Source organism: Eulemur rufifrons, chromosome 7 (genome assembly GCF_041146395.1).
Source record: "Eulemur rufifrons isolate Redbay chromosome 7, OSU_ERuf_1, whole genome shotgun sequence".
In the NCBI taxonomy this organism is placed as follows: domain Eukaryota; kingdom Metazoa; phylum Chordata; class Mammalia; order Primates; family Lemuridae; genus Eulemur; species Eulemur rufifrons.
The window spans coordinates 93,529,973-93,555,148 of record NC_090989.1 but is presented as its reverse complement, the minus strand read 5'-3'; the positions used below and the strand labels follow the sequence as shown (position 1 = coordinate 93,555,148).

At 35.7% G+C, this 25,176-nt stretch overlaps 1 protein-coding gene across 2 annotated transcripts in view; it reads right to left on the bottom strand.

The window, feature by feature from the left end:
* Window positions 1-25,176, bottom strand: part of WDR49 (WD repeat domain 49) — a 146,331-nt gene that overhangs the window by 34,239 nt on the left and 86,916 nt on the right. For both annotated transcript variants that reach the window (XM_069472974.1, XM_069472975.1), the window contains exons 11-15: window positions 17,220-17,350; window positions 13,899-13,997; window positions 12,137-12,301; window positions 10,017-10,204; window positions 8,360-8,557 (exon numbers count right to left, since the gene is read on the bottom strand). In XM_069472974.1, coding sequence (XP_069329075.1) covers window positions 8,360-8,557; window positions 10,017-10,204; window positions 12,137-12,301; window positions 13,899-13,997; window positions 17,220-17,350 — 781 coding nt within the window. The remainder of the gene's footprint in view (window positions 1-8,359; window positions 8,558-10,016; window positions 10,205-12,136; window positions 12,302-13,898; window positions 13,998-17,219; window positions 17,351-25,176) is intronic.

Below are 25,176 nucleotides of genomic sequence, written 5' to 3'. Positions count from 1 at the left end.
ACCACTTATATGTTGAGTAGGAAGACTAAAAGCTAATCCTATCAAAAATAATAACTACAATTTTTTGAGAGATAAGTAGTAGAAAAATATATAAATGGAAACAAAAAAAGTCAAAAAGGGGGCGGGGACTTAAAGTGTACAATTTCATTTAGATTTCTCTTTGCTTATTTCTTTGTTTGTTGGAAAATAGTTTTCATCTGTTTGAAATAATTGGTTATAAAATGTGTTTTGCAAGCCTCATAATAACCTCAAATCAAAAACCTGCAACAGATACACAAAAAATAAAAAGCAAGAAATTAAAACACACTACCGGAGAAAATCACTTTTACACAAACAAAGACAGGAAGGAAGGAAGGAAGAAAGAAAGAAAGAGAGGACCATAAAACAAACAGAAATCAAATAACGACATGGAAGTAATAAGTCTTTACCTATCAATAACAACATTGGATGTAAATGGACTAAACTCTCTGATCAAAAGTCATAAAGTGGCTAAACAGTTTTTAAAAACACCCAACTATATGTTGCCTATGAGAAACACATTTCAGCTATAAAGATACACATAGGCTGAAAACAAAGCAATGGAAAAAGATATTCCAAATGGAAACCAAAATAGAGGAAGAGTAGCTATACCCCTATCAGATAAAATAGATTTCAAGACAAAAACTAAGAGGAAAGTTTATAGCAATAAGTACCTACATCAAAAAAGTAGAAAAACTTCAAATGAACAAGTTAACAATTCATCTTAAAGAACTAGAAAAATAGGAGCAAATCAAATCCAAAATTAGTAGAAGAAAAGAAATAATAAAGGTCAGAACAGAAATCAGTGAAATTGAAACAAAAAAATATAAAAGATCAATGAAAAGGTAGTTTTTTGGACAGATAAACAAAATTGACACAACTTTAGCCAAACTAAGAAAAAAAGAGAAAATACTCAAATAAATAAAATCAGAGAGGAAAACAGAGACGTTACAACTGATACCGCAAAAATTGAAAGGATCATTAGAGACTACTATGAGCAACTATATGCCAATAAATTGGGAAACCTAGAAGAAATGGATAAATTCCTACACACATACAACCTACCATTATTGAACTGGGAGAAATCCAACACCTGAGTAAATCAATAAAAAGTGAGATAGAAGCAGTAATAAAATGTCTCCCATCAAAGAAAAGCCCAGGACCCTGTGGCTTCACTGCCAAATTCTACCAAACATTCAAAGAACTAATACCAATCCTACTTAAAGTATTCCAAAACACCCAGAAGAGGGGAATACTCTGAAACTCATTCTACAAAACCTGAATAACCCTGATGTCAAAATCAGACCAAAAGACAACAAACTAAGTAATGTACAGGCCAATGTCTCTCTCTGATGAACAATGATGCAAAAATCTTCAACAAAATACTATTAATAGCAAACCAAATTCAACAACACATTAAGAAGATTATCCATCATGATCAAGTGGGATTCATCCCAGGGATATAAGAATGGGCCAACATATGCAAATCAATCAATGTGATACATCATCTCAACAGAACAAAGAACAAAAAATATATGATCATTTCAATTGATGCTGAAAAGTCATTCATTAAAATTCAATATGTCTTCATGATAAAAACTCTCAAAAAACTGGGTATAGAAGGAACTTACATCAACATGATAAAAGCCATATACCACTGTGGACTGGTACTGGTCCATGGCCCATTAGAAACTGGGCTGCACAGCAGGAGGTAAGTAGCAGAGGAGCAAGTGAAGCTTCATCTATATTTACAACTGCTCCCCATCGCTCGCATTACTGCCTGAGCTCTGCTTCCACCCCACCCCCCAGTCAGCAGAAAAGTTGTCTTCCATGAAACTGTGTCTAGTGCCAAAAAGGCTGAGGACCACTGATATATGACATACCCACAGTTAGTATTATGTTGAATGGGGAAAAACTGAAAGCCTTTCCTTTAAGATCAGGAACAAGACAAGGATGCTCACTTTCACCACTGTTATTCAATATAGTACTGGAAGTTCTAGCTAGAACAATCAGACAAGCAAAAGAAATAAAGGGCATCCAAACTGAAAAGAAAGAAGTCAAATTATCCTTGCTGGCAGATGATATGGTCTTATATCTAGAGAAACCTAAAGACTTCACCCAGAAACTGTTAGAACTGATAAACAAATTCTGTAAAGTTGCAGGATACAAACTCAAAATACAAAAACAATCAGTAGCGGCCAGGTGCAGTGGCGGCTCATGCCTGTAATCCTAGCACTCTGGGAGGCTGAGGCAGGAGAACTGCTTGAGGTCAGGAGTTCAAGACCAGCCTTAGAAAGAGTGAGACCTTATCTCTACTAAAGGCGTCATGGTGTGCACCTGTAATTCCAGCTGCTCAGGCGACTGAGGCAGACGAATCACTTGAGCCCAGGAGTTTGAGGTTGCAGTGAGCTATGATGATGCCACAGCACTCTAGCCCAGGTGACAGAGTGAGACTCTATCTCAAACAGAAAAAAAAAAGGAAAACAAAAAACAATCAGTAGCATTCCTACATGCCAGCTGTAAATAATATGAAAAAGAAACCAAGAAAGTAATCCCATTTAAAATAGATAACTGTAAAATAAAATACCTAGGAATAAACTTAGCCAAAGAAGTGTTAACTTAAATAATAAGTGTATCAACAAAAAAGAACCTGAAGTCTGTAAAATAACTTAAAGAGGTTTATTCTGACCTGAATAAGTGTGAGAGAGCCATGCCCAAGAAGTCTTGAGCAAGTGGTCTTAGCGTGGTTGGGTTATATACATTTCAGGAGTTACACATAAAGTCATAAATCAAACAGGGGAAGTGTACATTGGTTTGGCCCACAAAGAAAAGGCAGGACATCTCCATGATCTGCATTATATTTATACCCACCCAATGGTGGGTATAAAGATTCTTTGATTCGTAACATTTATCAGGTGTTGGGCAGATGAGATGAGGGGAAGGAGCAGGTAAACTCAGACCTAATGGGTGTGGGGCATGCTGTCTGGGGGATGGGCATGCTTGTATCTATGACTCCGGTGGTGCAAAGGCAATTTATGTAACCAAAGCATTTGTACTCCCATAATATTCTGAAATAAAAATATAAATAAATAAAAATAAAAAATACCTAAAAAATATCCTGGAACTCCTCTACTTTGTGGAAAAAGAATGAATGATTTCCTCTTTTTCTTTGTTTTTTCTTTCTTTCTTTTTTTTTTTTTTTTTTGAGACAGAGTCTCACTCTGTTGCACGGGCTAGAGTTCTGTGGCATCAGCCTAGCTCACAGCAACTTCAAATTCCTGGGCTCAAGTAATCCTGCTGCCTCAGCCTCCCGAGTAGCTGGGACTATAGGCATGTGCCACCATGCCCGGATAATTTTTTCTATATATTTTTAGTTGTCCACCTAATTTCTTTCCTTCCTTCCTTTCTTTTCTTTTCTTTCTTTCTTTTTTTTTTTTTTCCCAGTAGAGACGCAGTCTTGCTCTTGCTCAGGCTGGTCTCAAACTCCTGAGCTCAAACGATCCTCCCACCGCAGCCTTCCAGAGTGCTAGGATTATAGGCATGAGCCACTGTGCCTGGCCTTTCCTTTTAAAATTACTGTATTATGTCATAGTCTTTAAGACTGTGTAATTAATAATGTAAGAAAAAATAAAAAAACGTAAAGATTAGGGGAAAAAAAAAGAAATGAAGCTTTGTCTAAAGGCTTGAAATGTTTTAAGTTAAGATAAGGATGTCTGTTAATCAGAGACAAGCCACCAGACATATACCAGATTTATGCCCAGACTCAAGTGATCTGTTAAGTAAATTGATGACCTACAGATGTGGTTTAGACTTTGTCTTTTATAGCCTTAGGCCTATTAATGAGTTACAAAGGATATCTCCAAGGGAAGGGGACATGACAAGGCGTGTCTAACCCCTCTTCTCATGGCCAGCAACTCAACTTTAGGGTATTTCTGGGGTCCCTTTGGCCAAAAGGAGGTCCATTTAGTCAGCTGGGGTGCTTATGATTTTATTTTAGTTCAAAAGTGGCAGAAATGAGTCACATTCAATTGAGGTTTATGAAGCCAAAATTTTTGAGGCTACATCAGAGAAAAACACTAACTGCAAACAAGCTGTTGCTGTTTTTCTGAAGCGGAAGTTGGACCTTGCAGAGTTTTAAAAGCATACAGAAAGAAGGAAAAAGGCAGGGGCTGGGGTTAATGAGTCAAACTGGTTACATTCTTGTGAGGCCCAGGAAATCTACATTTTACATAAAATAAGGGGAATGTTAAAAGGGGGAAAGGGGAGTAAATGAAGCATCTGTTATGTAGATGTAGCTGGGTAGGTGGAAGAATGTCTGATTATATCTTGTCTATAGTTCTGTTATCTGTAAAGATAAACTTATAATTCATTATTAGTGTGAAATCAGATAGGCTTTAGTTTTAGGTGCCAGGCATAGGTATAATTTGCATATCTTTGTTTATTGGAGATTAGCAAGGAATTTCGTTAATAAATGACCTATGGGGCCACTTCTTCACAGTTGCTTGAGGCTTTTATCTTCTCCTTTGCATAAGGAGGGGTGGCCTTGAGACTTTGATTTTCTTTTTATAGAAATTAAAGATCTTGATAATGAAAACTATAAAACATTGATGAAAGAAATTGAAGAGGACACACAAAAAAATGGAAAGATGTTCCATGCTCATGGATTGAAAGAATCAATATTGTTAAAATGTCCACATTACCCAAAGCAATCTACAGATTTGATACAATCCCCATCAAAATACCAATGATATTCTTCACAGAAATGGAAAAAATTATCCTAAAATTCATATGAAACTACAAAAGACCTGGAATACCCAAAGTCATCCTCAGCCAAAAGAACAAACCTGGAAGAATCACATTACCTGGCTTCAAATTATACTACAGAGCTGTAGTAACCAAAACAGCATGGTACTGGCATAAAAACAGACACATAGACCAATGGAACAAAATAGAGAATCCAGAAATAAATCCACACATCTATAATGAATTTATCTTTGACAAAGTTGTCAAGAACATACAATGGGGAAAGAATAGTCTCTTCAATAAAGGGTGCTGGGCAAATTGGATATCCATATGCAGAAGAATCAAATTAGAACCTTATCTCTTGCCATACACAAAAATAAAACCAAAATGGATTAGAGACTTACATGTAAGACCTGAAACCATGAAACTACTAAAAGAAAACACTTGGGAAATGCTTAAGGACACTAGTGTGGACAAGGATTTTTTGAGTAATAACCCCAAAGGACAGGCAACCAAAGCAAAATTGGACAAATGGGATTTCATGAAGCTAAAAAGCTTCTACACAGCAAAGGATACAGTCAACAAAATGAAGAGATGTTACCAAAAGTTCAGCATTTGTCCCCAAGTCTGCTTAAGAAGAATGAGGACAAGTGGGTTAAGGAAAAGGAAAGAGAAGTTTATTAATTTGCCAGCAAATGAGGAGGATGGGAGACTCTCATCTTAAAGTACCATTTTCCTCTCTATAAGCAGAAATACAGACCTTTTAAAAGGAATTTTCAGCTTGGGGCTATTGCTGTATAACTCCAGTTGATGGTTGTGATCAACCCCATCTCCAGCAAAGACCTGGAGTGACCTCTGCCTGGACAATTCCATTAAGTCATCTCCTGTGCTATAAAAAAAAAAAAACAAAGAACACTCCCCTGACCTTCTGACCACTGACCTAGGGCAGGGATGCAGGTTTTAATTCCCAGAGTTAGGTGTGTTTTAAAGAGACAGTTCATAAAACATTTTACCCTTTTTCAGGCCATTCCCTCTATTACAGAGACAACCCACAGAATAGAAGAAAATATTTTCAAACTACCTATCTGATAAGGCATGAATAAGCAGGTCCAATTACTCAACAGGAAAATATCGCATGATCTGATTTAAAAATGGACAAAAGATCTGAATAGATATTTCTCAAAAGAAGACATACAAATGGCCAACGGATATATGAAAAAACACTCATCATCAGAAAAATGCAAATAAAAACTATAAAGAGATATCATATTACCCCAATTAAAATAGCTTTTATCAAAATGACAGGCAACAAGGAATGATTGTGAGAATGTAGAGAAAGGGAACCCTCATATAATGTTGGTGGGAATGTAAATTAGTGCAACCACTATGAAGAATGATATGGAGATTCCTCAAAAAACTAAAAATATAGCTACCATATGACCCAGCAATCCTACTGCTAGATATATATCCAAAAGAAAGGAAATCAGAATTTCAAAAAGATAACTTCCCTCCAGGTTTATTGCAGCACTATTCACAATAACTAGGATTTGGAATCAACCTAAGTATCCATCAACAGAAGAAAGGAAAAAGAAATTGTGGTACATATACCCAATGGAATATTGCATAACTACAAAAATAATGAAATCCTGCCATTTGCAACAATATGTATGGAACTGGAGAACATGATGTTAAATCAAATATATCAAGCACCAAAAGACAAATCTTGCATGTTCTCACTCATGTGTGGGAGCTAAACAGTGGAACAGTTGATCTCATGGACACAGAAACTAGAATAATGGTTACTAGAGGCTGGGAAGGGTAGCAGAGATGTGGGCATATCATGGGGAATGGCTAATGGGTGCAAAAATATAATTAGATAGTTATTAATAGAATGAACAATATTTGATAGCACATAAAAGTGACCATAGTTAATAAGTTATGAATATACTTTAAAATAACTGAGTGGAATTAGTATGTTCCTAATACAAAGAAATGATAATTGCTTGAGGTGATGGATACCCCAACTACCTTGATTTGATTGATACATACTGTATGCCTGTATCAAAACATCGTATGTACCCTATAAATATATACAACCATTATGTACCCCTAATAATTAAATTTTTTTTAAAAAAGAAATGAAATGAATAAACAATAAAATGTTTACCTGCCATTCAAACTTCTGCCTCATCTAACCACAACCCGTGTGGCCATAGAGCAATGTCAGCAATGCATAGGCTTCTCCAATGGCCAGAAGCTGGCTTCTGACTTCTTTCCTGTCCAGACTGACAGCTGTGCCCCACCCTGTCTCACCCATTGCACATCTACCCACACACCCAATTGAGTTCCCACTTAGCCTCTGTTTTTCCTAACTGGGAAAAGTCTAGCACTTGCCTTATTTATAGAGTAAAAAAGGCTGATACTCTCACATTGCCCAACCAAGATGGGTCCACCTCTCCAGACAATTTTCTGACAACACCCTCTATGTCTTAAGGATTGCATAAAATTCTTTCAGCACAGGTTGACATCATCAATCTGACTTCGCAAACACAGCGACAATAAACCTTGTCTTTCAACACTGAGAGAATTGTCATACTCTCCCAGCATGAGATTGGCATCTGAGGCTCCTGAATAGAATCAAGTCAGCTGGCCAAACAGGAATACAGGCTTCTGCTTAAACTCACACCACTATGTTTAAACAGTCCTTTTTAAAACTAATGACATGTATTTTGTTCCCCAAAGCACAAAGAAAGCAAGAGCAGAGTTCCCATAAAATGAAAATGAAAGTAAAAAAAAAAAAAAAAAACAGAAAATGTGACATAATATTTTCTTTCTTCCATGCCCACCATTTCCATGTCATTTCATAGAGAGGGGTAAGTCAGAACTTGGTTTCATGGGAGGAAGGGGTGAAATGCATGAGCTCTGGAGTGAGCTAGCTTGAATTAAAAGCCAAACCACCACTTTTTCAATTCTGTGAGCTCAGGCAATGTATTCAAACTCTGTGCCTCTGTTTCCTTATCTTTAAAATAGGAATAATGAAAGTTCCTCCCTCATGGGGTGGGCAATTGTAAAGATTAAATGGGATAATTCATGTAAAGATCTTCAAACAGGGACCCCAGATACATGGGGAAAACTCAGCAAATGTTAGCTATCATTATTTGGCAGGAGTAAACCAGATGATGAATAAGTAGATTTGGTTTTTCTCTAAAATTTTCTACATCTGATTTTTACCTTGTTAATTAACAGCCATAGTCACTGTTTATAAAATGTTAATTTTAGCCACATTAAATTTTGAATAAATTTTGAAATTGAAGAAATTATTTTATTTGAGAGGAGAAATTTTTCTCAGAAATACTGGAATATTTTGAGCTGCTCAGAGCCCCCATCTTTCCATGTCCCTGGTGTCCTCGGCTTGATGGAATGGTCCTGGTTAATGGTAAATAGGACGACAGACGCCTGGAGCTACAGCATTAGAAATGTAAGTCGGTTTTTTCATGACTAATGAGCATTAAACAGCTGATGAAATTTAAATGGAAATCAGCACAAGTTCATTAAATGTCAAGTAAATACTAGAATAATAAAGAAGCAATATTTCTACCTGACCAAAGATCCAAATAGAAGCACTGCAGACATCAGTCACACAAATGCTGCAGTCTGCGGAGGAGGAGATGATCAGTAAACGGCCGCTCAGCTCACACATCTCCAAGGAACTGATGCGGTCCTCATGAGGTTGGAATGATCTTATCAGAGTTGGGGCCTGTGTGATTTTGTTCTTACTGGAATTAAGACAGTACTCCTGAATGAAGATATCCCAAAATCAAATGATTACAGTGATATAACACTTAAACAGCCTGATTGAGAAATGAAAAAAAGGTACATTTGGGAACAATAATCTTTGATCCAAATACAAAAGAAAAGTTAATAACAGAGGCTAGAAAAATGGTATTAACATTTTTTAAAAAAGGTTTCTAACTAATAAGACTACCTGGGAAGTGGAAAGAAAGGAGGAGCGAGGGAGGATGGAAAAAATTAAACAGTAAAGTCAGTTATTTGATAGAGCAGAACTTTACCATGTACAGGTAGCCACATATTATACAATTTTATATTATTAGAAAATTGAACATATAATCACTTATCCATAAATCCTGAACTAACTCAGGATAGTAATGTTAAATGAAAGACTAGTGCTTTAGTATTTATTTATTTATTTTTATTTATTTATTTATTTTTTGAGACAGAGTCTCACTCTGTTGCCCGGGCTAGAGTGCCGTGGCATCAGCCTAGCTCACAGCAACTTCAAACTCCTGGGCTCAAGCAATCCTCCTGCTTCAGCCTCCTGAGTAGCTAGGACTACAGGCATGTGCCACCATGCCCAGCTAATTTTATATATATATATTTTTAATTGTCCAGTTAATTTCTTTCTATTTTTTTAGTAGAGACAGGGGTCTCGCTCTTGCTCAGGCTGGTCTTGAGCTCCTGAGCTCAAACGATCCACCTGCCTCAGCCTCCCAGAGTGCTAGGATTATAGGTGTGAGCCACCACACCCGGCCTATTTAAAGACTAGTGCTTTATTATTTAAATTATTTTTTTACATTATCATTTCAAATAACGTATATCCTAATTATTTATGTTCAGATGATGCTGCAGTATTTTACTGTATCTTACTGACAATGTTGTATTTCTAAATTGCATGATTGACTTGACATTGCATTAACAAAAGTTTTCCATTATTGAGATAAATCTGATTTTCTTGTCAATTATTTAAAAGTCTCTGCTCAATACATACAAATGTTTTCTTTAAAATAGACTGGGCTGGGCGTGGTGGCTCAGGCCTGTAATCCTAGCACTCTGAGAGGCCAAGGTGGAAGGATCGCAGGAGTTCAGGAGTTTGAGACCAGCCTGAGCAAGAGCAAGACCCCGTCTCTACTAAAAATAGAAAGAAATGATCTGGACAGCTAAAAATATATATAGAAAAAAATTAGCCAGGCATGTTGGCAGATGCTTATAGTCCCAGCTACTCGGGAGGTTGAGGCAGAAGGATTGCTTAAACCCAGGAATTTGAGGTTGCTGTGAGCTTGACGCCACGGCACACTAGCCCGGGCAACAGAGCGAGACTCTGTCTCAAAAAAAAAACAAAATACTCAGACTGGACATTTCTTCCTTTATTTAGGAAACAGATGAGATCTGATTCATGGTTATCGGCAATGAAAGGCAATCAAAAGTAATAAAAGCAACGTGAAAATTTTTTGATTTACCTCTATATTCCAGATTTTCAACCATCCATTAATGTCTCCTGTGGTGAGGTATCGATTCATTTTATCAATAGACATAATAATAGATCCAACCCCACTATGAGCCAAAAATTCAGCCAGAAGTTGCTTCTTAAATGTATCCCAGAATCTGACATAACCAGATCCTCCACATGATACCAGGTTAGCTCCTCCTAACATGTGGGGAAAACCTAATTAGAAAGCTGTAACAACAAGTACCAGAGACAACTCTTTCAGCAGCTTGCCCTGTGGAAGGCATATGATGTTGGAGAAGTGAGTAGCCCTGAGACCCATTCCCAGCATCTCTTTGATTCTCTCAAATATAAAATGGATATAACCCCATGAAAACCTCATTGGTTTGTGTTGAGACTTAAATGAGATAGGATATTTAAATGTTCCATTATATTTAGTTCCCTTCCTTCATTCATTATTATGATTTTTCTAGGGTTTTTTAGTTAGAATTAATGTTTCTTCAAATAAACATATGAAATATTAATTTTAACACTATGATAATGCCCTCATTACATAAAATTCATCTTCCCTAATACGTCATTGGTCACATATGATAAAGTAAAAGTTCTCATGCACAGATTTTGATGCATATATGCAATGATAGCAGCATAGCTATTGATTTCTCTGCTTATCAGCATGCTTAGAATTCTATTCACAGCCTTTTAAAAATTTTTTTCATCAAGAATTCATGTAAGCCCTTATGGAACCCTGTTTTGGTTAACAGGCTTAGCACTAACCTTTTCACTTTCCATTTTTATATGCATTGTAGAAGCACTTTACCTAAATTATTCTTCTGTGGCAAGGTTCCTATTATTCGATAAATCTGCAAATGAGTTCCAATTTGCCTCACAAATGTACTGCCAATTAACAATCATATCTGTTTAAGGTAGAAATAATGACATGTAGCTGCTTCAGTGAAAACAATTTGGGAATACAGATAACATTAGGAAAAATTAGTATTGAAAATATGAGAGTAATTTCAGCATAATAATTCATATTGTGAGGATAAGTAAGTTCTAGAAAATAGAAAGTTTTAGAATCTAACTGTTGCAAAGTCTATTCAAAATATCCCACAATGTTTTTAAAACTATGGGGGTACACCTTTATTGATTCTTAATGATGAAAATTTTTATATGAAAATAATGCAGATTTTCTATTTGCAAATTAAGGAGACATGAACATAGAAAACATGGTTCAGATATTTATTTATTTTTCAAGTTATGACATATATGTCCAGATTCCTAATGATAAGAAAAAAACACTTCTAAAATACAATTTTTATTGTAGATGAAAATTCCAAAAATATGCATTTTGTCAAAAGCAGATTTTTATTTAGGAAGGTGGTAGTTGCATCAACACTGTGCTAATATTGCCATTGACAACAGAGGAAAAATTAAGCAAATGATTATTTCATTCATATAACATCAAATAAGTATAGTAAATTATATGGTAGCACCAATGTTAACATACATCTCAATAAACGAGATGACCATGACTCTGACTTATTCTAGAAAGTATGCACAGCTGGTAAAGCTACTCAGAGCACTACTAAAAAAATATAAAAAATAAGACAGAACAGGCAGCTCTTGTCCTGGGGTTAGCAGTTGTTTCAAATTTTGCTACTGCTCCCAATCTCCAAACTCCTCATTCTTTTCTTTCAGCCCATTTTGATATTAGATGTCTGTACAGTCAGTCTCAGATTCCACTCTTCTGCTATCTGTGGACCTAAAGTTTGACTCATAAATAGGGGGCATATATCTTGCTTGGTCTGTCCCTACCATACTAAAACTTCTTTATACTATGGCTGGAACAACAATTCAGTTTTTGCCATATCAAATAGTTTGTCAGAATTTTTCTCACCCTGATCTTGACACGTACAGCACTAGATAAATTAGTAGTGAGATCTAATCTGGCCCCTGCTCCTGGACCCATCCTTCTCAACCCCAACTCTTTTGCCATGGGCCATGGCCTCCCATGACCCACTATTGACTTGTTAGCTACGTGCAAATTCTACAAGACCTAGGTAGAAATAGATTGAACTTTCCATATTGCTCCCTTTTCAAGTATATGCAAAACATAAATGTATATTTTACCTGTCGCTGCAATGTTTTTTCTTGCTTTAAGGAAGAAAAGCCTCATAACAGCATTATTGCCCTCAGTGTCAATCTGAAAGGTGCAGACTTCCATGGTAGACTGGTCTGCCGTGGGGTGGGTGGAGTGGCTTCTCCCAGCACTGAGAAGTTTTTGAGGTTCTGTATCTGTGATGGAAACAAAGCCAAGTGTCCTAAAAACATCTACTTTTCAAACTGGTGCCTATGGAAAACAACAGGCCCACCTCCATCACTGTTACCAATGACTCCATCAAGTTTCACAATGCACTTCCAGTCAACATCCACCAAGCCTTCTTCTGCTATTCACCACCTCAACTTCAACTTGAAGAATTGTTTGATTTCATTTTTGTTTTGCATTTTCCATACACACTTACTATATTTTCTCTTGATATGAATTAATAGGGACTTCATATTGCAGCCACTGCTAACATCTTAGAGATCTTGATATGCAAGGCAAATGTGATTCTAGTATCGTGGCATTTTCAGCTTATAGATCATTAATATTGGTCTTGCAAATATGGTAATAAACAAGAGATCTAATGACAATTTTTATATATTTAAATGATCATTTTTTAGTGATACTATTTGTTACTGAGTTACCCTGGAGAGGACATGCCTAACAGTACTTCAATTATCCAATGCTATCAGCCACTAGGGAACACTAATGAAAACTGGGGAAATTCATCTTAGAACCAAGACTAATCTGTACATAGTTATAAAAAATCTGTATACAAGTATCTTAAAAATTTTAAAGCAATAAATCTATATAAATGCTCTTCATGTCTTTTAGGAATTTTATGTTATTTGCTTTTCTCTCATTTATTTCTCTGTGTCTTCTGAAGTCCAGTATAGAGGAAGAGGCAAAATTCTACCTTCTCCCTGGAAGGTTCACATGAATTCTAATGGTTAATTCTTTGTATATAAAGCAGATCAGAGCTTTATGGTTGCAGCCAAGTAACTTCTAAATCTCTTTAGTTGATTTTGTTACTCTTAATAAAGTACTTCCTCAGCTTTTCACACAAAAAACTGCATCTGATGGCCAGTCTTTTCCTAAAGTTCAATTCAGCCTCCGTGAGCTTATTCAATTGAGACAACAGAACCTCACTGGGCCATGAGGAATGACATATTCATTACCCAAATAAATTAGTCTAAGGAAAAACCTTTAGTATCTAAGGAAACTAAAATAAAATGTGAAAGGCAATTGTCAAGACATTTTGTTTAAGTATAAAATATTCATGTGCTCTACTAAACTCCCATAAAATACAATATACTCCCATCTAATGCTCCTCACAGGTTTCCAAAGCAAGACATAATTCAAGATTTACAGGTGGCATAATATTTAATACAAGCTCTAGATTGAGTCTGAACAGTCTATAAAGTGAACACAAATTCCCACTTTCTTACTAAGGGGTACCCAAGGTTCACTCAAAGGCAATTTGGCAAGGTTTATTGGAAAAAAACTAAACTAGATACAAATGAGAGTCCTGCTCCCTGCTGTTAGTAATTCAGAAACACTGATGTAGCATAAAGAGAGGAAACAGCATACCATGGAGAATTTGCTAAGCCAAGTAAATCTCAAGGCTCTCTTTAGTCACTTTGACAAGACAATGATATCCCTAATCCTTTGTGCTTATAGCCAATAGTTTATAATTTAGGAGCAAGCTGCATCAAGTATATGCATAAACAGCCAGGCCTATTGTGGTTTGACTAAGCCACATTATTTTAGTTTCAGACTTGCATTTACCTGACTTTGATTTTAGCAGCCTCTGGTAATCAGGGTGAAGGACATGGTGAGCATTCTCTGTGCTGTTGTTCCACAGCACAATTTCTCCATCATAACTCCCTACACAAGCCAGGATAAATAATATAAATCACCAGAAGGTTAAGATAGAAAATACATGCAATAGCAATGAGAAGTCATTATCAGCGTATCTTATACAGAATCTGGCACTTAGTAGCCACTCTATATTTTTAGAAACATGAATAATAACTAGTATTTTTATTAACTTTAGGGCTTACAGTCCTCACAGCATGACCTGTGCAGTAGGTATATAGAAATTACTATCATCTCCTTTTATTTTATAGTTGTAAGTATTCAGAATAAGGGTTTTTCACTTAAACAACTTGAGTTTGAGTCCTGGTTCTGCCACTTACTAGGTGTGTAACCTTGGGCATGTTATTTAACTCTACTTGATGCCACAATTTTCTCATCTATTATACAGGGTTAATAATTGTATTTATTTAATAATGTTGTTGTGAAGAACGAAAAGTACCTAGCATAGTGTCAAGTATATTTTCAGCACTGAAAAAATGTTAAATTATTATTATTCATTTTTATTATTGAGTAAGGGCAAGCAAATCAAGTACTTCTGGGTTTCTGCTCCCCACATTCCTTCGGGGGGGAGTGTATACATGTGCATGCACATATCTTCTCTTCTTTTCTTCCCTCTTCTATTCTTTATTGAATATTGCTTTCTCCAATCCTAAAATTTTTCCTACAGAAAGTCCTTTGGTACTGCTCTTCACAGAGAACAAAGAAAAGCCCAAAGAGTGAGGCTAAATCTGACCGAATTTGTCCTGCAGGGGAGCAAGACAGCAATACCTAGATCACTGCTCTCAGTGGCTCAGCGGGGAGAGCTCCCTGCTAGTTTCAATGGCAAGTGAAGATCAGAAGAGAAGAGATGAGTTTGGATGTATTGATACAAGTGGTGACTTTCTTGTGATTTGGGGAAAGGAAAGAGAAATACATACTAAACTCTGTATTGTCCTGGAAAGAGCAACCTGTGTAACTCGCAAATTGGCAAAGGGAGATGGAGTTCACCTGTCCATGAGAGTATCCATCTTCTTCTCTATGATTTTGAAATGCTTTATTTATAAAATGCTTGACCAAACATTTTCACATAGGACTGATGAGATCGAAATAAATGAAAACATTATCTATTCACAATACAATAGTATTTTATGACACTTTCACAGTAACAACCACACAACTTTATAGTTCACCCTCTCCATCACATTTCAATGTGATCCTCCCTGCAGGGGTGAAATTTCAGTGTTTGTAAAGCAAATTCAGCTACAGAGCTGGCCCTACCAGAGAGTAATCAGGTAAGTCCTGAAAACAGTGGAGCTACAAATGTAAATAGATCAGTAAGCCTCATATTGTAACACTTCATAGATGTCCTGGCTCTTTTCCTATAAATTTTCATTCTTCTTAATCTTGACATTTTTGTTCCATTAAAAAAAAAAATAGGCTGTAAAAATACGGACTTGAAAATTTCATGGTGTAATCTGTCTCTATAAATTGCTTTCTTTGGCCAGAAATAATACAACAATTTTTTATCCTCTTTAGTATGTCATATCAAAGCATGCCTATGGATCATTTTAAGAGCCTGGATTTGTAGACACTTTGTGAGGACAGTCTCTAACCAAGATTATTGAGTCTAAATTATACCAAAGGATTAATTTCCTATTATGAAACATCTAAGTGACACCAAGGTGTGATTCATACCAAATAGCCCTAATGCTACTCCCAGAAAATGGACAATAAAAATAAAAGATAATATTTATTGATGAGCTTATTATGTGCTGAGCACTATGTTAAACCTTTGCATGGGTAATCTGTACTATAAATAAAAATATAGATGTATTATAATATTATTAAACAGAGAAAACTATGATTTAGTGTTTAAATAACTTGTTCAATATTATGCTGCAGCAGGTGGTAGAACCAGGATATGAAACCATAAAGCCAGGCATAGGATGGTCATAACCACTAATGTATTCCCTTATACATAAGGATGAAAAGGAGCAAGAACTGCTTTTTTAAGAAATCTATTCATTTTCAATGGAAAAATTTAAGAGAACAAAGAGACAGCCTACAAAATGGGAAAATTTCAAACTATACCTCTGATAAGGGGCTAATATGCAAAATATATAAGAAACTCAGCAACGAAAAGGCCAAATAACTTGATTTTTAAATGGGCAAAGGATCTGAATAGACATTGCTCAAAAAAAGACATACAAAGTGGTTAAAAAGTACATGAAAAAATGCTCAACATCACTAATCATCAGGGAAATGCAAATGCAAACTACAATGAGATATAACTTTACTCCAGTCAGAATGGCTACTATCAAAAAATCAAAAGATAACAAATGTTGGTGAGGATGTGGAGAAAAGTGAGTACTTACAAATGGCTGCTGGGGATGTAAATTAGCATAGCTTTTATGGGAAATAGTATCGAGGAATTAAAAATAGCACTACTATATGATCCAGCAATCCTACTACTGGGTATATAGCCAAAGGAAATGAAATCAGTGTGCTGAAGAGATATATACCCTCCTATGTTCATTATAGCATAATTCACAACAGCCAAGACATTTAGAATCAACTAAATGTCCATCAATGGATAAATGGATAAAGAAAATATGGTATGTATACACAATGGAATTCTACCTAGCCATAAAAAAGAATGAAATCCTGTCATTTGCAGCAACATGGATAAACCTGGAGGGCACTATGTTAAGTGAAATAAGCTAGAAACAGAAAGACAAATACCTCATGATCTCACTCATTTTGGGAATCTAAAAAGTTATTCTCAGAGAAGTAGAAATTAAGATAGTGGTTACCAGAGGACTTGGGTGGGGGGTGGGGAGGGAATGATATAAGGGATAATGTTGAGAGATTGATGAGCAAGTACAAAGCTACAGTTAAATAGGAGGAGTAAGTTCTAGTGTTCTATTGCATTGTGTAGTAGGATAACTAGAGTTAACAATAATGTATTGTATATTTCAAAATAGCTAGAAGAGAGATTTTTGAGTGTTTTCCTCACTAGGAAATTATACATGCTTATGGTGATGAATATGCTAATTACTTTGATTTGATAGTTACACAATTTATACATGTACTAAAACATCATGTTGTATCCCATAAATATGTACAACAGTTATCATAAATTAAAAAAAGAAATCTATTCATTTTGCAGTTGAGAAAAGGCCTTTCTAAAAGTGAGCGAACCAAAACAAACTAAACTGTCACCAATAATTATAAAGCGATGGTTCAATTCACCTGTAGCAAGAGTTTGTGGAGGTAAAAATGCAGCACACAAGATATCATCATGGTGCTGTACTCCTCCTTTCCATTCTTCAGACTGGATGAAAAATTGATTGAAGTTCTGGGGTCGAAACACAGTAATAGCCCTGGTAAAATGGATGTAGAATTTAGCTGTGGATCTAAAATTGATATAGATATTGAGTAGCCATTATCCACTTGGGTGGTATGCTTCAAGAGGTCTAAAAGATTATGCTGCTCAAATTTTTATCCCCATTTATCATCCACAATACTGAGCTTCCCACACTAAATTTCCTTTTTGATTCTCTAATTGAATTTTTTGGTAGATTATGAATATATAATATCATAATGTTAATTATTCTTTCCCAACCATTAATACCAAGCACATAGCCATTTATCAGATTAGTTATCTATCATCAAGACCCTAAAGCAAAGTTTCCCCACATAGGTACAATGAAACCACTAAGAGTTTTGCAGCAATAACAATTAAAAGGGGGTGGAGCTATGAACACATAATGCTTGATAGTTTAAATAAAATCAATAAAATTTCTTTCATCAAAGCTTCTCATTTAGCATGTTAACATTCATTGTGGGATTTCCCAGACTACATTGACCACAGAATCCATTCTCTTAGAGTCCACAGCATCTTGAAGAACTACTATATGTGGAATACATTCAGAAAATGCCACTTCAGATAAATGGGACATAAGACAGATACATTTTGAACAGAAAGAAAGAATAGTATTAGAGAAAGCAGTGTCTCAAAGCACTACTGATAAATTTGAGGACAGGCCAGGATGAGCAAAGAATGAAATGCTTGGTGCCTGGTAAGGAAGGGAGGAGTGTAAAAATTAAATTGTAGGGGCATCAATATTACCTTGTTTCCACTTGATGATTTGAACTCTGGCTACCAGCATATGTGAAGCCTCTCCTTCCATATACATCATCCACATCTCAAATGAGCATTTGCAACCACAGGCTAGGTATCTTTACCCTCATTCTCTCTTCACTTCCCTATTCTCACCACTTTAAAAGTGTCCTAATTATCCTACCAGTGCTTGCTACCTCATGGTTGAATAATTATAACAGCCTCCTAACTAATTTCACTCCCTCTAGTCTACCCATATCTGGTACATTCTTCATCCTGCTACTAGATTAACGATTCTATTCTGGAACTCTTCCATTTATTCTACAAGCATTTTTTGTTTTCTATGAATAAGTACCCTGTTCATGGTGCTTCAGAGTATAGAGCCTTCAGCATAAAATGACTAAAATGCAAGGCAAAATATGGTAAGTACCAATGAAGTACTTATCAACTGCCATGAAAGTCCAGAGTAGAAATCACAGAAAGCTGAGTTGAGGGCTTATATTTGAACTGGACCATAAAAGAAAGATAGAACTTAAATGATGAAAGCACTCTAGATCAGGAAGGAAGGAAACAGCATGATAAAAAGATAAGGCTAATGCTCAAACATTCACTAACAGTTGCCAGGAACAGCATCCTAGTGACAAAACTGGAAAGATCATCCAAGCAGAAAATAAATAAAGAAACATTGGACATAAATGGAACTCCAGAACAAATGAGCCTAACAGACATTTACAGAACATTTTACCCAAAAAATACTGAATATATAATCTTCTCATCAGCACATGGAACATTCTCCAAGATTGATCATATTTTAGGCCACAAATCGTGGCTCAAAAAATACAAAAAAATTAAAATCATATCATGTGTCTTCTCATATCACAGTGGAATAAAACTAGAAATCAAGAGAAACACTCAATTTTACACAAAGTCATGGAAATTAAATGACCTGTTGCCGAGCTATTATTGGATCAATGATGAAATTAAGATGAAAATCAAAAGATTCCTTGAACTGAATGGCAAAGGGGACACAAACTATAAAAACCTATGGGATTCAACAAAAGCAGTCCTAAGGGGAAAATTCATAGCCTTAATTGCCTATAAAGAAAAGATAGAAAGATCACAAATTAAAAATCTAATGACACATTCAAGAGATTAGAAATGGAAGAGTAAGCCAAAGCCAAAGCCAGCAGAAGAAAAGAAATAATTAAGGTCAAAGCAAAACTAAATGAAATTGAAAACAATAAAATAATACAGAAGACCAATGAAACAAAAAGTTTGTTCTTTGAAAAGATAAACAAATTTGATAGACCTCTTGCTACATTAGCCAGGAATAGAAGAGAAAGGACCCTAATAAGCTCAATCGGAAATGATAAAGGAGATATTACAACTGATACCACAGAAATACAAAATATCATCTGTAAATACTATGAAAATCTCTATGCACATAAACTCAAAAACACAGAGGAAATGGACAAATTCTTAGAAACACACAGCTTCCCTAGGCTCAATCAGGAAGAAATAGAACTCTTGAATAGACCAATAACAATCAACAAGATTGAAGGAGCAATAAAAAATCTTCTAACAAAAATAAAGCCGCCAGACCAGATGAATTCACAGCTGAATTATTTTTCCTTTTTTTTTTTATTTCAGCATATTATGGGGGTACAAAAGTTACATATATTGCCCTTGTCCCCCCACCTCCCCCCTGAATCAGAGCTTCAAAAGTGTCCATCCCCTAGACAGTGCTCATCCTCTCCCCCCCACATCTGCCTGACACCCGATTAATGTTATTCCTAAATGTGCTCTTAGGTGATGATCAGTGAAACCAATTTGATGGTGAGTACATGTGATGCTTAATTTTTAATTCTTGGGATACTTCACTTAGTAGAATGGGTTCCAGCTCTATCCAGGAAAATACAAGAGGTGCTATATCACCATTATTTCTTATAGCTGAGTAGTACTCCATGGTATACATATGCCACATTTTATTAATCCACTCATATATTGATGGGCACTTGGGTTGTTTCCACATCTTTCCAATTGTGAATTGTGCTGCTATAAACATTCCATTTTATCAGACCTACAAAAAACAGTTGGTATCCATACTGCAGAAATTATTCCATAACATCAAGAAGGAAGGAATCCTTCCCAACTCATTCTACAAAGCCAGTATCACCTTGATACCAAAGCCAGGAAAGGACACAACAAAAAAAGAAAACTACAGACAAATATCCCTTATGAATATAGATGCAAAAATCCTCAATAAAATCCTAGCAAACTGAATTCAACGGGACATCAAAAAAAAAATAATAATAATTCACCATGACCAAGTGGGCTGCATTCCAGGGATGCAAGTATGGTTTAACATACATAAATCAAAAAATGTAATTCATTCATTACATAAACAGAAGCAAACAAAAGATCATGTGATCGTCTCAATAAAGGCAGAAAAAACATTGGCAGAAAAAATTCAACACACTTTCATGATAAAAACCCTCAACAAACTAGTCATAGAAGAAACATATCTCAAAATTACAAAGTCAATATATGGAAAACCCACAGCCAACATCATAGTGAATGGGAAAAAGCTGAAAGCATTCCCACTAAAAACTGGAACAAGACAAAGATGCCCATTGTCACAATTTCTAGTAAACATAGTGCAGGAAGTCCTAGCCAGAGCAAGCAGGAAAGAAAAGAACATTAAGGGAATCCAAATCAGGAAAGAGAAGGTCAAGCTATTGCTTTTGTTGATGATATGATCTTACATTTAGAAAACCCCAAAGATTATACCAAGAGACTCCTAGAATTGATAAATAAATTCAGCAAAGTCTTAGGGTACAATTTACACAAATCAGTAACATTCCTATACACCAATAACAGTTAAGCTGAGAAGCAAATCAAAGACTCAATATCATTCACAATACCTACAAAGAAAATAAAATACCTAGGAATATACTTAAGCAAGGAGGTGAGAGATCTCTACAAAGAGAACAATGATATAGTGAAGAAAGAAATCACCGATGATACAAATAAATGGAAAAACAAATCATGCTAATGGATTGGTAGTATCGACATTGGTAAAATGTCCATACTACCCAAAGTGATTTACAGATTCAATGCAATCCCCATTAAAATATCAATGTCGTATTTCACAGAACTAGAAAAATAATTCTATACTTCGTTTGGAAACAGAAAAGAACCCAAATAGCCAAAGCAATCTTAAGCAAAAGGAACAAATCTGGAGGCATCATATTACCAGACTTCAAACAATACTACAAGCCTATAGTAACCAAAACAGCATAGTATTGGAACAAAAATAGTGACATAGACCAATGGAACAGAACAGAGAACACAGATATAAAACCATCCACATACGGCCAACTGATCTTTGATAAAGCAGACAGTTATATACACTGGAGGAAAGAATCCCTATTCAGTAAATGGTGCTGGGAAAATTGCATAACCACATGCAAAAGAATGAAGTGGGATCCACATCTCTCACCAGTCACAAAAGTTAATTCAAAATAGATAAAATACTTAAATGTAAGGCATAAAACCATAAGAATACTAGAAGAAAATGTTGGAAAAACTCTTCTAGATATTGGCCTAGGCAAAGAATTTATGAAGAAGACCCCAATAGTAATCACAACAACAACAAAAATAAATAAATGGGACTTGATTACATTAAAAAGCTTCTGTACAGCCAAGGAAATAATCAACAGAGCAAATAGACAACCTACAGAATGGGAGAAAATATTTACAAGCTATATATCCAATAAAGGGCTAGTAACCAGAATCTACAAAGAACTCAAAAAAATTAGTAAGAAAAGTCGAACAACCCCATCAAAAAGTGGGCAAAAACATGAACAGAGCTTTTCCAAAGAAGATAGACAAATGGCCAATAAACATAGGAAGAAATGCTCAACGTCACTAATCATCAGGTAAATGCTAATTAAAACCATAATGAGATATCACCTTACCCCTGTTAGTATGGATTTTATTAAAATTCAAAGAACAATAGATGCTGACATGAATGCAGAGAGAAGCAATGCTTCTACATTGTTGGTGGGACTGTAAGTTAGTACAACTTCTATGGAAAACAGTATGGAAGAGATACATCAAAGAACTAACAGTAGGCCTACCATTTGATCCAGCAATCCCTCTATTGAGAATTTACCCAAAGGAAAAGAAGTTATTTTATCAAAATGACACCTGCACTTGAATGTTTATTGCAGCACAATTCACAATTGCAAAGATGTGGAATCAACCCATGTGCCCATCGATTCATGTGTAGATCAACAAAATGTGGTGTATGTACATCATGAAATACTACTCAGCCATGAGGAAGGGTGGCTTAATGCCTTTTGCAACAAACTGGATGGAACTTGAGACCATTATCTGAAGTGAAGTATCTAAAGAATGAAAAAACGAACATCACATGTACTCACTATTAAATTGGAACTAACCGATGAGCACACATGTGCATAGAGGGAAGTAAATCTCAATGGATATCAAGCAGAGGGAATGGGAGTGGAGGGGATGGGCAAAAACATACCTAACAGGTACAATGAACACTATCTGGCTGAAAGGCACATTTATAACCATGACTCAAGCATTAGAAAAGTGAACCATGGGCCGGGTATGGTGCTCATGCCTGTAATACTGACACTCTGGGAGACCAAAGCAGAAGAATCAGTTGAGGTCAGGAGATCAAGACCACCCTGAGCAAGAGCGAGATGTTGTCTCTACTAAAAATAGAAAAAATTAGGTGTGCGTGTTGGCACCTGCCTGTAGTCCCAGCCACTCAGGAGGCTGAGGCAGGATTGCTTGAGCCCAGGAGTTCCAGGTTGCAGTGAGCTCTGATGATGCCACTGCACTCTAGCTCAGGCTGAACAGAGTGAGACTCTGTCTCAAAAAAAAAAAAAAAAAAAAGAAGATCCATTTAACCAAAAATATTTGGACCCCTATAATACTTTGAAATAAAAAAGTAAATAAAAACATGTACCAGTTTTCCATTTCCTACATTATAAAATTCAAATATGTGGGCCTGCTATTCAAGACCCAATAATATAAAGGTCTAATGCACTTTTTTTAAATTTCAGCATATTATGGGGGTACAAATGTTTGAGTTTCATATATTGCCTTTGCCCCACCTGAGTCAGAGCTACAAGCGTGTCCACCCCCCAGACGGTGCACATCGCACCCATTAGGTGTGAATATACCTAACCCCTCCTCCCCCTCCTACCTGCCTGACACTCGATGAATGTTGCCATTATATGTGCACATAATCTAATGCATTTTTAAAATAATTGTTTATTTCTATTTTTCAATCCTTGCTTTTCAAAGTTATATGTGAATGTATGACTAAATATGACAGGGCACTCAAAGCCGCACTGTAAATTTGTATACCTTAAGTGTTAATGCTACCCCCAAAACTTGAGGGAAATATTTTTCTATTAAAATAAAGATAGATGAATTAATGCAATAGAATGCCAAGTTTGCCTGAGTTTTGGAAATAGAATACAAGGTTGCAAATCAATTTCTTGCTTGCAGCAGCTGTTTTAAACTGTTAAAGGTATTCAAGGGCTACGTTTCTGAAGCACGCCTTCTTATCCAACCCAAACAATATTTTTATTGTTCTCTATGCACCCCTTACTTTTCTAGCTGTTTGTTTTCACTTGTAGTATGCTTTTCCATACCTCTGTGGATTTCCTTTCACATGCACTCCCACATCTACCTATCTACATGCCTATCCTATTCTCTAGAGCTCATCTTATTCTGGTAGGCTTCCTTAATGACTAGGATGGAAAGAAATAATACCCTCTTTTGACCTCTTATATCTTTCACACTTTACTGATAACATTTAATGTTACATAGTTTCAGCTCCTCTGCTACATTGTAAATTCTTAGAAACCAGGGATTGTCTTATTCTGTAGCCTCACAGTAGCAAGCATAGTGACCTACACGTATTAAGTGTTCAATAAATACCTGTCGAATGAAGGAAAAATTCTCTGCTTAAATGTCACTTCCTCAGGTAAGCCTTCCCTGACCACTCTATCTCAGGGCTCTCCTGTGAGTCTCTCACCCCTCATCCTACGTCATTTTTCTTCATAACACCTAATAATTGCATGACATTTTGTCCTATACTTATTTATGTCTCTCCTATCATTAAATAAGCTCTAGGAAAGCAAGGACTTTGTTTTTTACCTTCTGCATCAGCAATGCTTAGAATAATACCTAGCACATCATAATAAGCATTTAATAAATATTTGCTGAATCAATGTATAAATTATTCTATTTTTAAAATACTCGATATTATATTAATATCATTTTAATAATATTAGTGAAGATTCACAAGATAATATAAATTAGGTAATTTGGATCTTTGAAATTGTAGTTTAATCTCTTAAAAGCTTTATGTGAATATATGCTTAATTTTTTCTTTACCTGCTGGTAAGTTTCGTTGAAGAAATCACCCTTTGGGGATGGAGAGTGTGGGGTGGGAATGGGAAGGAAGAGGTCAATCCTATATCTTTTCTATTATATCTCAGCCAAAATTCAGTGTCAAATGTCTTTTGCCAAGATACTCATATTAAATAGATATACTAGATACATGCAGAGAATACCACCAAAAGGCACAAAATTCTCTTTATAAGATGGTATAACAACTAGCCCTTCTGATATTTGATTTTCTGTGTCAAAAGGTCAAAAAACTAATTAGCTGCCACCTTACTCTTAAAACCTAACCTGAAACTTTCATTTGAAATGACAGTTGTCCTTAAAATAACTTAAGAATCTACACTGTAGTTCTTACTTTTTCCATTTCAAAGATAACTGTTTTTAAGTTTATACTTTTGCCAAGAGTAAAATTTAAGTTCAGAATGAGCCAATTTTAAGGCCATTTTTGAAGTCCAAGAGACTTTTTCTTTCCAGCATTGACTTAGTTTACTTGCTCCATTCCACACTGCACATTTGAAATCTCAAGAGTACTGCCACTGAGTCATTGTGTCATCTTGTGAAAATGAATCACATCTCTAATTCAGAATTTAAATATGATGACCAATTCTGTGAGAACAAAATTAGTTT